The 17365-nt window shown below is 43.4% G+C and overlaps 1 protein-coding gene across 7 annotated transcripts in view; it reads left to right on the top strand.

Annotated features, from left to right (window-relative positions):
• The window catches only part of LOC110493661 (regulatory-associated protein of mTOR), a 190418-nt gene that overhangs the window by 152772 nt on the left and 20281 nt on the right, over nucleotides 1–17365 (top strand). For 4 of the 7 annotated variants that reach the window (XR_005036942.1, XM_036949654.1, XM_036949651.1 and 1 more), the window contains exons 22-26: nucleotides 758–876; nucleotides 6428–6558; nucleotides 6756–6948; nucleotides 7347–7457; nucleotides 10501–10606. Coding sequence is in view for 6 of the 7 variants with exons in the window: in XM_036949654.1 (XP_036805549.1) it covers nucleotides 758–876; nucleotides 6428–6558; nucleotides 6756–6948; nucleotides 7347–7457; nucleotides 10501–10606 (660 nt within the window). In the remaining variant the exon portion in view is untranslated. The remainder of the gene's footprint in view (nucleotides 1–757; nucleotides 877–6427; nucleotides 6559–6755; nucleotides 6949–7346; nucleotides 7458–10500; nucleotides 10607–17365) is intronic. The other 3 variants (XM_036949655.1, XM_036949653.1, XM_036949652.1) reach the window with 1 other exon arrangement.

The raw sequence follows: 17365 nt of genomic DNA, 5'->3' as shown, positions 1-17365 counted from the left end.
CGCCAAAGTGAACACACACACTTTCTCTGATACACAAACACACAGACCTGTCGCCCTCGGTAGGTAAAAAAGACAATAGCAGAGCACTTGCTCATTCATATTCCGCATGATGATGACAATTGGCAGTCATGTTCCTCTCACAATCAGCAATGTTGCAGAAGCCAGCTGCCTTCATTGTGTGTGTTGATTAATGAGTTGCATTACCTGACACGGCGGCCATGTTGGCTCCAGCACCTCAGCAGATGACTGAGTGAAGGAGAAGTGAGACAACGGCCAGTCAGTGTGGATGTTTTTGGATGTTAGATGACAGGTGATTAGCATCAATTGGATGTTAGCGTTTGTATGCGATGATGATGATGATGATGATGATGGAGAATTCAGTGGTTGAGTGTGATCGGTAAGCATGTTGTGTTTGTGCGAGAGAGAGAGAGATTGTTGAGTGTTTATGGAAATCATGCTGTGTACGTGAGAAAATGAGATGGTGAGAAGGTTGGCTCTCTTATTGATGGTTGCTAATCAAATATTGATGCTAATCATGCTGTGTTTACGTGCTTGTTGAGAATGGGAGACAGAATGTAGATGTTCGCTAATGTATAATGATGGTGTTCACACTGTTGGGTCATTATGTGAAATGGTAATTCAGTGTGTGTGTGTATTGATTGTAATTGATGCTGTGTGCCTGTGTGTATTAACGGTAAGTCACGTCTGTGAATGCTGGATAATTATGTATATGGTTAATCATGCTGTGTCGTTGCAGGGGTGTCGTTCAACAGCGTTTACACACAGATCTGGAGGGTTCTCCTGCACCTGGCGGCCGACCCGTTCCCAGAGGTGTCCGACTTGGCCATGAAGGTCCTCAACAGCATCGCCTACAAGGTACTAAACATACACACTGTTCTCTCTCCTTCTGCTGTGTGTCTGTTTGGTTTTCTTTAGGTGTGTTTTATGTGTTGAAAAGGTCATGTAGTTTCATACACACACACACTCTTGTTCTTACACACACACACACACTCACATACACTCTCCCTCTTCCCTGGCATTTTCCCCACCTCGAGACCATTACTTTTGTGCAAATGCAATTAAGGCGAAACGACTCCCCCAGGCCAGCCACTGCAGAGGAGAAGCTTGCTGTTACTTAAGAAGGTGTAATAACCACTGTTGGCCCCTGGCGCTGGAGAGAGCCCTTGTATTTCCTGCTGCTGACACCATCAGTTCCTCGCAGTCCCCAGAGCTGTTCATCTCAGCTTTAGGGCTTCCCACTGAAGCCCCGTAAAAAACAACAGGACTTATTAGATATTACATTGCAACAGACTCTGTTTAAGGCACTGCAACAGACTTTTGTAAGTAACATTGCAAGAGAATAATGTATGAAACATTACAAGAGAATAATGTATGAAACGTTGCAATGACTCTAATGTATGAAACACTGCAATAGACTCTAATGTATGAAACACTGCAATAGACTCTAATGTATGAAACATTGCAATGACTCTAATGTATGAAACACTGCAATAGACTCTAATGTATGAAACATTGCAATGACTCTAATGTATGAAACACTGCAATAGACTCTAATGTATGAAACATTGCAATAGACTAATGTATGAAACGTTGCAATGACTCTAATGTATGAAACACTGCAATAGACTCTAATGTATGAAACACTGCAATAGACTCTAATGTATGAAACACTGCAATAGACTCTAATGTATGAAACATTGCAATAGACTCTAATGTATGAAACACTGCAATAGACTCTAATGTATGAAACATTGCAATGACTCTAATGTATGAAACACTGCAATAGACTCTAATGTATGAAACACTGCAATAGACTAATGTATGAAACACTGCAATAGACTCTAATGTATGAAACATTGCAATGACTCTAATGTATGAAACACTGCAATGACTCTAATGTATGAAACACTGCAATAGACTCTAATGTATGAAACACTGCAATAGACTAATGTATGAAACACTGCAATAGACTCTAATGTATGAAACATTGCAATGACTCTAATGTATGAAACACTGCAATAGACTCTAATGTATGAAACACTGCAATAGACTCTAATGTATGAAACATTGCAATGACTCTAATGTATGAAACATTGCAATGACTCTAATGTATGAAACATTGCAATGACTCTAATGTATGAAACACTGCAATAGACTCTAATGTATGAAACATTGCAATAGACTCTAATGTATGAAACACTGCAATAGACTCTAATGTATGAAACATTGCAATAGACTCTAATGTATGAAACATTGCAATGACTCTAATGTATGAAACACTGCAATAGACTCTAATGTATGAAACACTGCAATAGACTCTAATGTATGAAACATTACAATGACTCTAATGTATGAAACATTGCAATGACTCTAATGTATGAAACATTGCAATAGACTAATGTATGAAACATTGCAATAGACTCTAATGTATGAAACATTGCAATGACTCTAATGTATGAAACATTGCAATAGACTCTAATGTATGAAACACTGCAATAGACTCTAATGTATGAAACATTGCAATAGACTCTAATGTATGAAACATTGCAATGACTCTAATGTATGAAACACTGCAATAGACTCTAATGTATGAAACACTGCAATAGACTCTAATGTATGAAACATTACAATGACTCTAATGTATGAAACATTGCAATGACTCTAATGTATGAAACATTGCAATAGACTAATGTATGAAACATTGCAATAGACTCTAATGTATGAAACATTGCAATGACTCTAATGTATGAAACATTGCAATAGACTCTAATGTATGAAACATTACAATAGACTCTAATGTATGAAACATTGCAATGACTCTAATGTATGAAACATTGCAATGACTCTAATGTATGAAACACTGCAATGACTCTAATGTATGAAACATTGCAATGACTCTAATGTATGAAACATTGCAATGACTCTAATGTATGATGCCGCAGTATTTTTTGAAATATACCTTATGGGCCACTGCTGCAGTCTCAGGAAAGGGCATTTGACCATGATAACATCGTGGCTTGTACATTTATCATCTCCGGTGTACTCTTTCTCCTCAACACAATCCACAGTCCTGTGCAACTCTTCTCTGAGACAGAGACAGGGGAAGCCCAGGTAGAAATCTCTGTGAATCTCTGTATGTGTCCCAAAATGACCCCCGATTTGAAGTAGTGCACGACGTAGGGAATAGGGTGCCATTGGGGATGCAAATCTCTGTTGTTTCCTGCTCTTTTGATCCATCTGTAGATGAGCTTGGGAGGAACTATCATCTCTCTATCATCATCTCTCTATTGCAGTGGTGTTTCATCTCCCAAAGGTTTTCTTTCCTACTTTCCACCACCACCACCACCACCGCTCCCTCACAATACATTCTGCCCCAGATTCAAATTGACTGATTTAACCTGTAAATGATTGTTGCCGTAGAGTTGGTTTTCTCTAACAACTTACCTGGTGAAAAGAAAGTTAATGAACAAGCAAATGAGATGGAGGAGACTTAAACGGTGTCTGCGATGTTTAGACACAAACAAATATTGGACAGTAAATTGTGCCTTCCTGTATTGTGCTTACGCAGCACATTCTATTCCACTGAGATGTTGACTTTATGTTCATATTCTTATCGTCATTTTTTCTTATTGTTGCATTGTCGAGACAGAACCTGCAAGTGGGCATTCCATTGGACGCTGTATTACCATCTGTATCCATACTTACCTTAATTACCAAGGCCTCACACACTCTTCAGCCTGGCAACACTTCAAAGAAAAGAACAAAGAGGGTCTACCCACACCTTCACACACACACACACTTAAAAACAAGTGTCAATCCAGGTATTCAGTGTCTCGCGCTAAACACAATATTGACTGGAGTGTGTAACAGTTTGGTGCAGCCCACGTCTGTTAAAGCCAGAGCTCTCGACAGCCTTCCCTTGACAAGCAGAGAAATGCTCTCATTGGTTTAAGTGTCCAACCGAGAAAATCCAATTGTGTTTTAATTAGGATTTTTAGCGCGTTGCCAGGTGCCAAGGAGGATGGAAGTGTGAAACACATGCAGCTTCTTTGTTCTCCAAATTAACATTTTAATGCATTTTTCATGGGGGAAAAGGGGGATACCTAGTCAGTGGTACAACTGAATGCCTTCAACTGAAATGTGTCTTCCGCATTTAACCTAACCCCTGAATCAGAGAGGTGTGGAGGGCTGCCTTTTTCGTCAGCCACATCTTCGGCGCCCGTGGAACAGTGGGTTAACTGCCTTGCTCAGGGGCAGAACGACAGATTTTTACCTTGTCAGCTCGGGGATTTGATCCAGCAACCATTCGGTTACTGGCCCAACACTCTAACCACTAGGCTACCTGCCACCCCTTATTAAGAGGTTTAAGCCTAAAGGTTAACTTGTTATATTTTTGTATGTGGTCCATACTTTGTGGTGATAAGATTGTAGGATTTAGGATTTGTAAGCGAGTCTGTGCTATTCTCTCACATTCTAACATCCGTTGTCCCGTGCTGTTGTGGGTGAATGTTAGCTTGCAACAGGGTTTCTTATTGCACAAGTTCAGGTAGGTCCCTTCCCGTTTCAGCTCGTTTGCTTCTGTTTGGTTCCTAGTGAATGCCCCTTTTTGGTTTTCTCTTGTGCCAACTTCTACGGACCAACAGTATGAGTTAGAAAGAGAGCATAAACTGATCTGGGACCAGGCTTTGCACATTCGGGGAGACACTGGTAGAAAAAGCTCTAAAACCAACTGCATGAGATCATGATCACTCTTCTCAACCCACAATCTCTGGGCCTTACTGCCTTACTCAGCAGAAAATCAATCCCTCCCCCTCGGTACTGCCTCCATCAATCAGATTGCTTCTTGCATCAGACCACCACCCCTTCCAACCAATCACACCTCACTTTGAGGCTGCTTCATGGGGCTATTATCGTTGATCAGGGAGGTGTTCTGTTCTTGTGTGCGCCCACAGACCATTTAAATCCCGTCTTTGAATAATTCAACACTCACAAGTGTAGAGATACTGGCTGGCTATGTGTCCCAAATGGTACCCTACACAGTGCACTACTTTGTCGATGGTGACTATGCACCAATGGTGGACCGCGCCGGTTCGAACCAAGCACTTTATACCATTCAATTATGGGACACAATTACTCAACAATTGTATGTTTTGCACTAAGCAGGAAGCTTAGTCTGTGGGGTAATGATAACCTATTGTCTACCATGCAATAATCCTGATGACTGTGTGTTGCATGGGAAATGACATACCGGTTATTCAATTTCTTACGCTGTCAGACTGACTTCACCAGCTCTTACTGATTGTGATAAAATGACAAGTTTCACATCTTCCTCCTTTTGCTATTCTCTCCCCTCTTCTTCCTCTTGCTGTGTTGTTTAATAATGATAGCTTTCCCCCTCTGCAGAGAATCCAGATATCTCCATTGTTCCTTAGTTGATATGAGCGTGTTGATTTAACAGTTAGCGAAAACTCCCAGTGTGAGATGAGATCAATTTTACCCTTTGAAGATTTCTGTCTAAGAAGTACTGCTTCTCAGCTCTCTCTCGATGTGATGGTGTCTGTTTATGTGTGTGTGTGTGTGTGTGTGTTAAGAGATTTTTGCCAAAATGCTTTCCGTGTTTGTGTGGTAACTAGCACTGCGAACATTGCAGTGTATTATTTGTTGTGGTGGTGGTGTGATAATTGCTTGGTCTCTCCCACCTAATTCATCTTTTACTACTGCAGTTTGTGAAGCGCCTCAGATTAGTGGCAGCTCATCCATAACGACTGTCATTTCTATGCTTCGTTTTAGTGAAGCGCTCGCCTGCAAACATGAGTAATTGATGCTGCCGCAACCCACACACACGTGTAATAGTAGCAAACTCTTAAACACACAGACACACACACACACACACACACACACACACACACACACACACACACACACTACTACTGGCAATTAGCATAGAAATCAAATCAAAAGGCAATTCCAGATGGTAGAATGTGTTTGTTTGCTGGTGTTAACTGGATCTCCTAAAGCCAACCAGGTTTTTCTCTCTGCTCTGGCTTTTGTAAACAACTCACTGTTATTCATCAGGTTTCCCTCATTGAGTTTTACTCTCCTCTGGTGAATAGCTGTTAGTGTATACTGGCGTTGATTCTGTTATTGAAGGGTGCGGTACCGGGAGGATTTCAAGGTGTCTTGCTGGTGTTGTTGTATAGATCATTTGTCAAAGGGTAATATGTTGAAATACAGTCAAAGTTCACCCAACTGCTCGAGTTACAGAACACAGTACAAAGTATGTTTTAGCCTACTTATGTTTGATATTACATTAAGCTCTAAATGGCTATTATCATTTCTCACTTTTTGTACTCCTGCTCTCTCTTTTCCCTCCGTCTCTCTTCTCCTCCTGTCGCCGGTCTCTCAGGCCCTGTCTCTCTCTCTGTCTCCCCAGGCCACTATGAACGCTCGGCCCCAGAGGATCCTGGACTCTGGCTCTCTCACCCAGTCGGCCCCTGCCAGCCCCACCAGCAAGGGGGCACACATCCACCAGGCAGGGTGAGGATACACACACACACACACACACACACTCACACAATCTTCATATTCTTAACCCTACCAGGATTATTGGTGTAGAAGACACACAAACACACACACCACTCTACATCCACCATCCTCATACTCATTTTCTCACCAATGCTCTCCTGCCCCCTACACTAACCTCCCTCTCCCCCCATATCTGCCTCTTTCCCCAGTGGTTCTCCCCCCATGCCCAGTGCCAGCAGCTCCAGTCTGACCAACGAGGTGCCCAAACCCCCGACACGAGGAGGTGAACAGCCCCCCACGCGACCCCCCTACACCCCCACGCTGGGCGGACAGGCCCCCCACTCCCACCAGTTCCCCCGCACGCGCAAGATGTTCGACAAGGGGCCCTCCGGCTCTGAACAGGTACCCTGACATCATTTTCTAGAATCTCACTTCTGGTTGACTTGTTTCTTAAGGAGAAACATAAGAAATAACCTAAGAACATTTTGAGTGATGGCAACTTTCCTTAACTGACTTCCGAAGTCTATAGTAAAGGAAGATGTGGTAGTTGAGAAGAAATCCCATTTAAACAATACGTTTATGCTAATTACCTCTATTGCTCAATTAAGGCTTCTGAAGAAATGTTTTTATCCAACTTGATTAAGATGCTTCATTTTAGTCTGTTTGATTCATTATGAAAGAACTCCCAGACACGTATTTTTGGATCATCTTTCATAATTAATTCTGAGAGTGTGGTGTGTATTAGTGTTACTGTGTTAAAATGTGAATATTTTGTAATTATCTGCGTGTGTGTGTGTCAGGCCGGGGATGATGCAGATGACCCAGGAGGTCACAAGGCCTACATGAATGCCAACCTGTCTACAGGGCTGTGTGACTGGAGCGCCAAGTACTTTGCTCAGCCTGTTATGAAGGTACTGTACTACACTTCTCTCTCCTATTTTCATCCCTCTTTCTCTGTCACACACTCTCTCTCGCCGCCTCTCTTAAACACACACACACAATACTGTAGTACCTGTTCAAGGAAGCTGTTTAGGCTGTTACAGCACCTGACCTTCCTTTGATGGTCAGAGGAAGCAGCTGAGTCATGTGTATGGCTGTCTCCACACACTCACTCACTCACTCCGACACACACACTCCCATTCTCACACACACGCACCTTGGCAATGCCGTTAGGGGAACCGCAAACTCCCTCCAACACTTTCTAAAACCCGCCTTTCATCTCTCCATCTTCTGAAAGAGAAAAAGAAACGTTGTCAGCTCGTCTTGACTTTGCCAAACTGCCGCTGGTCTGGAGGTGAGAGAGAGAGAAAAGGATGGAGAGAGACACTAGGTGGATAAGAGAGATGGAGAGAAGTGGCTTGAGAAACAGGAGAGAGAGAGAGAGAGAGAGAGAGGGAGGAAAAAAGTGGGGACATGGAATAGAAGGAAAGAAAAACAAGGGGTGATGGGGTGAGATGAGACGGATGAGAGCGAGAGGAAAACGAGAGCGGGAAGAGAGAGGGAGAGGTATTCACTTTGCAGAAGTACAAATGAAAAAGCTGCGTTTGCAATTTCTGGAACGCTCCCATAAAGAGCCGTTGTGTCTAAAAGTCTGTACACAGGTTATCATATCAATGTGTCAGCAGTACGAGGTGTGTGTGTGTATATAACCATTAGCAGACCTTTGGTGTGTGTGTGTTTCCGTCCTTTGTCAGCCAAGTTCATTGTACAGTCAGTGTGTAATGTCCCACATTAGTGGCTGAGATATCCATATCGCAAGAGGCTGCATGTAAAAAAATTTTTTTTTACCATGAATGTAACATTTAAATGTAATAAGGGTCCCCTGGGAAACTGACCATCACTTTGGTTCCTACTCTGTCACAACAACTTCTACTCTACCTGGCTTTTTTAATTCGTTGTCATGCCAATTAGATTATTTGCCCATATCCTGCAGCCCAAGCTGAGACCCAGCATCATGACAGCCTCTCACCTTGACACACACACACACACACACACACACACACACTCATCAGCGCTGACTGAGGCAGGCCTTAATGTCTTAGCGCTGTAAAGATGTACAAGCAAACAGTGACTTGCACACACTATTCCCTTGAGTCCTTTACTTAATCACTCTTTCTCTTCACCCTTCTAATCTTTCTCTCCAGCCTTCTACTCTTTCTCTCCAGCCTTCTACTCTTTCTCTCCACCCTTCTAATCTTTCTCTCCACCCTTCTAATCTTTCTCTCCACCCTTCTAATCTTTCTCTCCACCCTTCTAATCTTTCTCTCCACCCTTCTAATCTTTCTCTCCACCCTTCTAATCTTTCTCTCCACCCTTCTAATCTTTCTCTCCACCCTTCTAATCTTTCTCTCCACCCTTCTAATCTTTCTCTCCACCCTTCTAATCTTTCTCTCCACCCTTCTAATCTTTCTCTCCACCCTCCTACTCTCTCTCTCCACCCTCCTACTCTCTCTCTCCACCCTCCTACTCTCTCTCTCCACCCTCCTACTCTCTTTCTCTCCACCCTCCTACTCTCTCTCTCTCAACCCTCCTACTCTCTCTCTCTCAACCCTCCGACTCTCTCTCTCTCTCCACCCTCCGACTCTCTCTCTCTCTCTCTCCACCCTTCGACTCTCTCTCTCTCTCCACCCTTCGACTCTCTCTCTCTCTCTCCACCCTTCGACTCTCTCTCTCTCTCTCCACCCTTCGACTCTCTCTCTCTCTCTCCACCCTTCGACTCTCTCTCGCTCTCTCCCTTCCCCCCTTCCATTCCTTTTTCTCCCTGTCTCGCTCCACCCCCCTCCATCTGTCCCTCCCTCCACCTCTCTCTATGTTTTGTCACTGAGTGCTTGGTGGTTATTACCACAGCGTATAAATCTACATGCGGTAGCAGTCAATGGCTCCCTATTCCATATAAAACGCACTATGGGCCCTGTTCAAAAGTAGGGCACTGCGTAGGGCATAGGGTGCCGTTTGGGATGCAGTGAGTGTGTGGCTGCTCTGTTAGTGTTAAGTATTCGGCGGGCAGAGCAGGGAGCCTGGTGGGGCATGTACTTAATAAGCAGCAACACTCTGGCCTCACAACACTCCACCATTACACTCCATTACAGTCTTTCTCTGTACATTACCAGCTCTGTCCATAATGCTAATGGTTACAGCTATACACACAGGGACACGCGCACACACACACACATTTACATAGAAATGTGTGCGCGCACATCAGACACACAGAAACACTCATGCACACACATCCACTTAGAAACACACATCTACACAGAAGTGCACGCATGCACAGACACACACCAAAACACTCAAACTCAATCCCTTCATTGCCCTCTGTAGTTACACCCGAGGACCGCCATTGACGCTCACTAATGATTCTCTCCCTGTCAGGGACTGAGGGATGGAGAAAACCATCAACACAGCCTGAGAGGCAGCCCTCAGAAATAGAGGGATGAATGGATGGAGAGAAAGAGGGGGGTATGAGAGTGAGGGAGGAGAAAACCCCTCAACACAGCCTGAGAGGCAGCCCTCAAAGAGGGGCGATGGATGGATGGAGAGGGAGAAGGAGGGGATAATGGATGGATGGAGAGAGGGGGAGGAGAGATGAGAGGACAAGCAAGGATAGAGCTTTTAACAGTTGGAGCCTAAGAGGGGATCCTCTTCATTTAGCTCATTAACCCATCATTCCAAAGAATGGGATGACAGAAGGAGAGGAGAGGGTGAGATAAGAGTGTTAGTTGGGCAGGAAGAGGATGAGGGAGTGTTGAAACGTGGGAGGGAACACTTAGCAGCCTGAGAAGCAACCCTCTTCGTTTAGCCCAGTAGCACAAAGCTCTTGTCTTTATACCATGAAGGAGTATGACTGGAGGAGAGAGAGGGGAAGGGAAGCAAGTGTCTTCTTCTCTTAGCTCTGTAATCACTTCCAGTTTAGACATTCAATCTAATAGAAATAAAACATGTCTCTCTCTCTAGATCCCAGAAGAGCATGATGTGGAGAGCCAGGTGAGGAAAGAGAGGGAGTGGAGGTTCCTGAGGAACGCCCGCGTTCGAAAACAGAGTCAACGTATCACGCAGAGAGGTGACGCACACAAACACTATGTATAGCTACACATAAATACACACAAACACTATGTATAGCTACACATAAATGCACACACACTATGTATAGCTACACATAAATACACACAGACACTATGTATAGCTACTCATAAATACACACAAACACTATGTTTAGCTACACATAAATACACACAAACACTATGTATAGCTCCACATAAATACACACAAACACTATGTATAGCTCCACATAAATACACACAAACACTATGTATAGCTACTCATAAATGCACACAAACACTATGTATAGCTACACATAAATACACACAGACACTATGTATAGCTACTCATAAATACACACAAACACTATGTATAGCTACACATAAATACACACAAACACTGTATAGCTAGCTACACATAAATACACACAGACACTATGTATAGCTACACATAAATACACACAAACACTATGTATAGCTCCACATAAATACACACAAACACTATGTATAGCTACACATAAATACACACAAACACTATGTATAGCTCCACATAAATACACACAAACACTATGTATAGCTACACATAAATACACACAAACACTATGTATAGCTACACATAAATACACACAAACACTATGTATAGCTCCACATAAATACACACAAACACTATGTATAGCTCCACATAAATACACACAAACACTATGTATAGCTACACATAAATACACACAAACACTATGTATAGGTTCACATAAATACACACAAACACTATGTATAGCTACACATAAATACACACAAACACTATGTATAGCTACACATAAATACACACAAACACTATGTATAGCTCCACATAAATACACACAAACACTATGTATAGCTACACATAAATACACACAAACACTATGTATAGCTACTCATAAATACACACAAACACTATGTATAGCTACACATAAATGCACACACACTATGTATAGCTACACATAAATACACACAGACACTATGTATAGCTACTCATAAATACACACAAACACTATGTTTAGCTACACATAAATACACACAAACACTATGTATAGCTCCACATAAATACACACAAACACTATGTATAGCTACACATAAATATACACAAACACTATGTATAGCTACTCATAAATACACACAAACACTATGTATAGCTCCACATAAATACACACAAACACTATGTATAGCTACACATAAATACACACAAACACTATGTATAGGTTCACATAAATACACACAAACACTATGTATAGCTACACATAAATGCACACAAACACTATGTATAGCTACACATAAATACACACAGACACTATGTATAGCTACTCATAAATACACACAAACACTATGTTTAGCTACACATAAATACACACAAACACTATGTATAGCTCCACATAAATACACACAAACACTATGTATAGCTACACATAAATATACACAAACACTATGTATAGCTACTCATAAATACACACAAACACTATGTATAGCTCCACATAAATACACACAAACACTATGTATAGCTACACATAAATACACACAAACACTATGTATAGGTTCACATAAATACACACAAACACTATGTATAGCTACACATAAATGCACACAAACACTATGTATAGCTACACATAAATACACACAGACACTATGTATAGCTACTCATAAATACACACAAACACTATGTATAGCTACACATAAATACACACAAACACTGTATAGCTAGCTACACATAAATACACACAGACACTATGTATAGCTACACATAAATACACACAAACACTATGTATAGCTCCACATAAATACACACAAACACTATGTATAGCTACACATAAATACACACAAACACTATGTATAGCTCCACATAAATACACACAAACACTATGTATAGCTACACATAAATACACACAAACACTATGTATAGCTACACATAAATACACACAAACACTATGTATAGCTCCACATAAATACACACAAACACTATGTATAGCTCCACATAAATACACACAAACACTATGTATAGCTACACATAAATACACACAAACACTATGTATAGGTTCACATAAATACACACAAACACTATGTATAGCTACACATAAATACACACAAACACTATGTATAGCTACACATAAATACACACAAACACTATGTATAGCTCCACATAAATACACACAAACACTATGTATAGCTACACATAAATACACACAAACACTATGTATAGCTCCACATAAATACACACAAACACTATGTATAGGTTCACATAAATACACACAAACACTATGTATAGCTACACATAAATGCACACAAACACTATGTATAGCTACTCATAAATACACACAAACACTATGTATAGCTCCACATAAATACACACAAACACTATGTATAGCTTCTCATAAATACACACAAACACTATGTATAGCTACACATAAATACACACAAACACTATGTATAGCTAGCTACACATAAATACACACAGACACTATGTATAGCTACACATAAATACACACAAACACTATGTATAGCTCCACATAAATACACACAAACACTATGTATAGCTACACATAAATACACACAAACACTATGTATAGCTACACATAAATACACACAAACACTATGTATAGCTACACATAAATACACACAAACACTATGTATAGCTCCACATAAATACACACAAACACTATGTATAGCTACACATAAATACACACAAACACTATGTATAGCTCCACATAAATACACACAAACACTATGTATAGCTACACATAAATACACACAAACACTATGTATAGCTCCACATAAATACACACAAACACTATGTATAGCTACACATAAATACACACAAACACTATGTATAGCTCCACATAAATACACACAAACACTATGTATAGCTACACATAAATACACACAAACACTATGTATAGCTACACATAAATACACACAAACACTATGTATAGCTACACATAAATACACACAAACACTATGTATAGGTTCACATAAATACACACAAACACTATGTATAGGTTCACATAAATACACACAAACACTATGTATAGCTACACATAAATACACATAAACACTATGTATAGCTACACATAAATACACACAGACACTATGTATAGCTACACATAAATACACACAAACACTATGTATAGCTACACATAAATACACACAAACACTATGTATAGCTCCACATAAATACACACAAACACTATGTATAGCTACACATAAATACACACAAACACTATGTATAGCTACACATAAATACACACAAACACTATGTATAGCTACACATAAATACACACAAACACTATGTATAGCTACACATAAATACACACAAACACTATGTATAGCTACACATAAATACACACAAACACTATGTATAGGTTCACATAAATACACACAAACACTATGTATAGCTACACATAAATACACACAAACACTATGTATAGCTACACATAAATACACACAGACACTATGTATAGCTACACATAAATACACACAAACACTATGTATAGCTACACATAAATACACACAAACACTATGTATAGCTCCACATAAATACACACAAACACTATGTATAGCTACACATAAATACACACAGACACTATGTATAGCTACACATAAATACACACAAACACTATGTATAGCTAGCTACACATAAATACACACAAACACTATGTATAGCTACACATAAATACACACAAACACTATGTATAGCTCCACATAAATACACACAACCACTATGTATAGCTCCACATAAATACACACAAACACTATGTATAGCTCCACATAAATACACACAAACACTATGTATAGCTACACATAAATACACACACACTATGTAGATTTTCTGTCACTGTTGTATAGACACTTACTCACAGTATAGAAGAAAAACAAATGTGCTCCTGCACTCAGTCACACATACTGTGGCATACCGTGGCAGGGGGATATTTGAAGAGTGAAACACACACCAGTGAGGGGAACGTGAGTATGCATATGAGGCTAGAGGGGGAGCGAGGATCTATTGGAAACCCCCCCCTCGTTCCAAAATCTCTCCCAGACAGGTCTCTGACCCACACACACATTATATACACATTATACACACACTACACATGATACACACACACTACACACACATTAAAGACCCCAGGCTTCAGCGCAGCTCCCCCTGTGAAGTCAAGAGCCCGCTCAAACAGAATGGCTAACACTCCCACGTCACTGCCAGCTCCTACAACACACACACACGTGCGCGCTTACGAGTCCATTGGCGTCAGAGCTGAGGCTCACATACGCATGCATCACTCTCTCCCCTTTTAACCATCCCATTCTGCCATCCTCTTAAGTTGAGACTAAAAGATCAGGGCTGCCCTCATTCATTCTCCTGCCTCTGGGGAGATGGACAGACCGAGAAAAGAGAGGGGGAGGAAGGGGGTTCGTTAGTGCGAGAGAGACCGGTAGGTTAGAGGGTGACAAAGAATAGAGAGGGAGGAGTAGGAGGGTGGAGAGTGAGACTGAGGAAGTGAGAAAGGAGAGTAAAGAAACAGAGGAGTAAAAATGATAGAGGGTTGAGAGTGGTGGAGAGAAGAGAGGGAGGACAACAAAGACAGGGAAGAAGAGAGCCTGGGAACAGAGACGGGGAAGAAGAGAGCCGGGGAACAGAGACAGGGAAGAAGAGCCGGGGAACAGAGACAGGGAAGAAGAGCCGGGGAACAGAGACGGGGAAGAAGAGAGCCGGGGAACAGAGACAGGGAAGAAGAGCCGGGGAACAGAGACAGGGAAGAAGAGCCGGGGAACAGAGACAGGGAAGAAGAGCCGGGGAACAGAGACAGGGAAGAAGAGCCGGGGAACAGAGACGGGGAAGAAGAGAGCCGGGGAACAGAGACAGGGAAGAAGAGCCGGGGAACAGAGACAGGGAAGAAGAGAGCCGGGGAACAGAGACAGGGAAGAAGAGAGCCGGGGAACAGAGACAGGGAAGAAGAGCCGGGGAACAGAGACGGGGAAGAAGAGAGCCGGGGAACAGAGACAGGGAAGAAGAGCCTGGGAACAGAGACAGGGAAGAAGAGAGCCGGGGAACAGAGACAGGGAAGAAGAGAGCCGGGGAACAGAGACAGGGAAGAAGAGAGCCGGGGAACAGAGACAGGGAAGAAGAGAGCCGGGGAACAGAGACAGGGAAGAAGAGAGCCGGGGAACAGAGACGGGGAAGAAGAGAGCCGGGGAACAGAGACAGGGAAGAAGAGCCTGGGAACAGAGACAGGGAAGAAGAGCCTGGGAACAGAGACAGGGAAGAAGAGAGCCGGGGAACAGAGACAGGGAAGAAGAGAGCCGGGGAACAGAGACAGGGAAGAAGAGAGCCGGGGAACAGAGACAGGGAAGAAGAGAGCCGGGGAACAGAGACAGGGAAGAAGAGAGCCGGGGAACAGAGACAGGGAAGAAGAGCCGGGGAACAGAGACAGGGAAGAAGAGAGCCGGGGAACAGAGACAGGGAAGAAGAGAGCCGGGGAACAGAGACAGGGAAGAAGAGAGCCGGGGAACAGAGACAGGGAAGAAGAGCCGGGGAACAGAGACGGGGAAGAAGAGCCGGGGAACAGAGACGGGGAAGAAGAGAGCCGGGGAACAGAGACGGGGAAGAAGAGAGCCGGGGAACAGAGACAGGGAAGAAGAGAGCCGGGGAACAGAGACAGGGAAGAAGAGCCGGGGAACAGAGACGGGGAAGAAGAGAGCCGGGGAACAGAGACAGGGAAGAAGAGAGCCGGGGAACAGAGACAGGGAAGAAGAGAGCCGGGGAACAGAGACAGGGAAGAAGAGAGCCGGGAAACAGAGACAGGGAAGAAGAGAGCCGGGGAACAGAGACAGGGAAGAAGAGAGCCGGGGAACAGAGACAGGGAAGAAGAGAGCCGGGGAACAGAGACAGGGAAGAAGAGAGCCGGGGAACAGAGACGGGGAAGAAGAGCCGGGGAACAGAGACGGGGAAGAAGAGAGCCGGGGAACAGAGACAGGGAAGAAGAGCCGGGGAACAGAGACGGGGAAGAAGAGAGCCGGGGAACAGAGACGGGGAAGAAGAGAGCCGGGGAACAGAGACGGGGAAGAAGAGAGCCGGGGAACAGAGACGGGGAAGAGAGCCGGGGAAGAAGAGAGCCGGGGAACAGAGACAGGGAAGAAGAGAGCCGGGGAACAGAGACAGGGAAGAAGAGAGCCGGGGAACAGAGACAGGGAAGAAGAGCCGGGGAACAGAGACAGGGAAGAAGAGAGCCGGGGAACAGAGACAGGGAAGAAGAGCCGGGGAACAGAGACAGGGAAGAAGAGAGCCGGGGAACAGAGACAGGGAAGAAGAGAGCCGGGGAACAGAGACGGGGAAGAAGAGAGCCGGGGAACAGAGACGGGGAAGAAGAGAGCCGGGGAACAGAGACGGGGAAGAAGAGAGCCGGGGAACAGAGACTGGGAAGAGAGCCGGGGAAGAAGAGAGCCGGGGAACAGAGACAGGGAAGAAGAGAGCCGGGGAACAGAGACAGGGAAGAAGAGAGCCGGGGAACAGAGACAGGGAAGAAGAGCCGGGGAACAGAGACAGGGAAGAAGAGAGCCGGGGAACAGAGACAGGGAAGAAGAGCCGGGGAACAGAGACAGGGAAGAAGAGAGCCGGGGAACAGAGACAGGGAAGAAGAGAGCCGGGGAACAGAGACAGGGAAGAAGAGAGCCGGGGAACAGAGACGGGGAAGAAGAGAGCCGGGGAACAGAGACGGGGAAGAAGAGCCGGGGAACAGAGACGGGGAAGAAGAGCCGGG

Source organism: Oncorhynchus mykiss, chromosome 17 (assembly GCF_013265735.2).
Source record: "Oncorhynchus mykiss isolate Arlee chromosome 17, USDA_OmykA_1.1, whole genome shotgun sequence".
In the NCBI taxonomy this organism is placed as follows: domain Eukaryota; kingdom Metazoa; phylum Chordata; class Actinopteri; order Salmoniformes; family Salmonidae; genus Oncorhynchus; species Oncorhynchus mykiss.
This window is presented reverse-complemented; position numbering and strand designations above follow the sequence as displayed.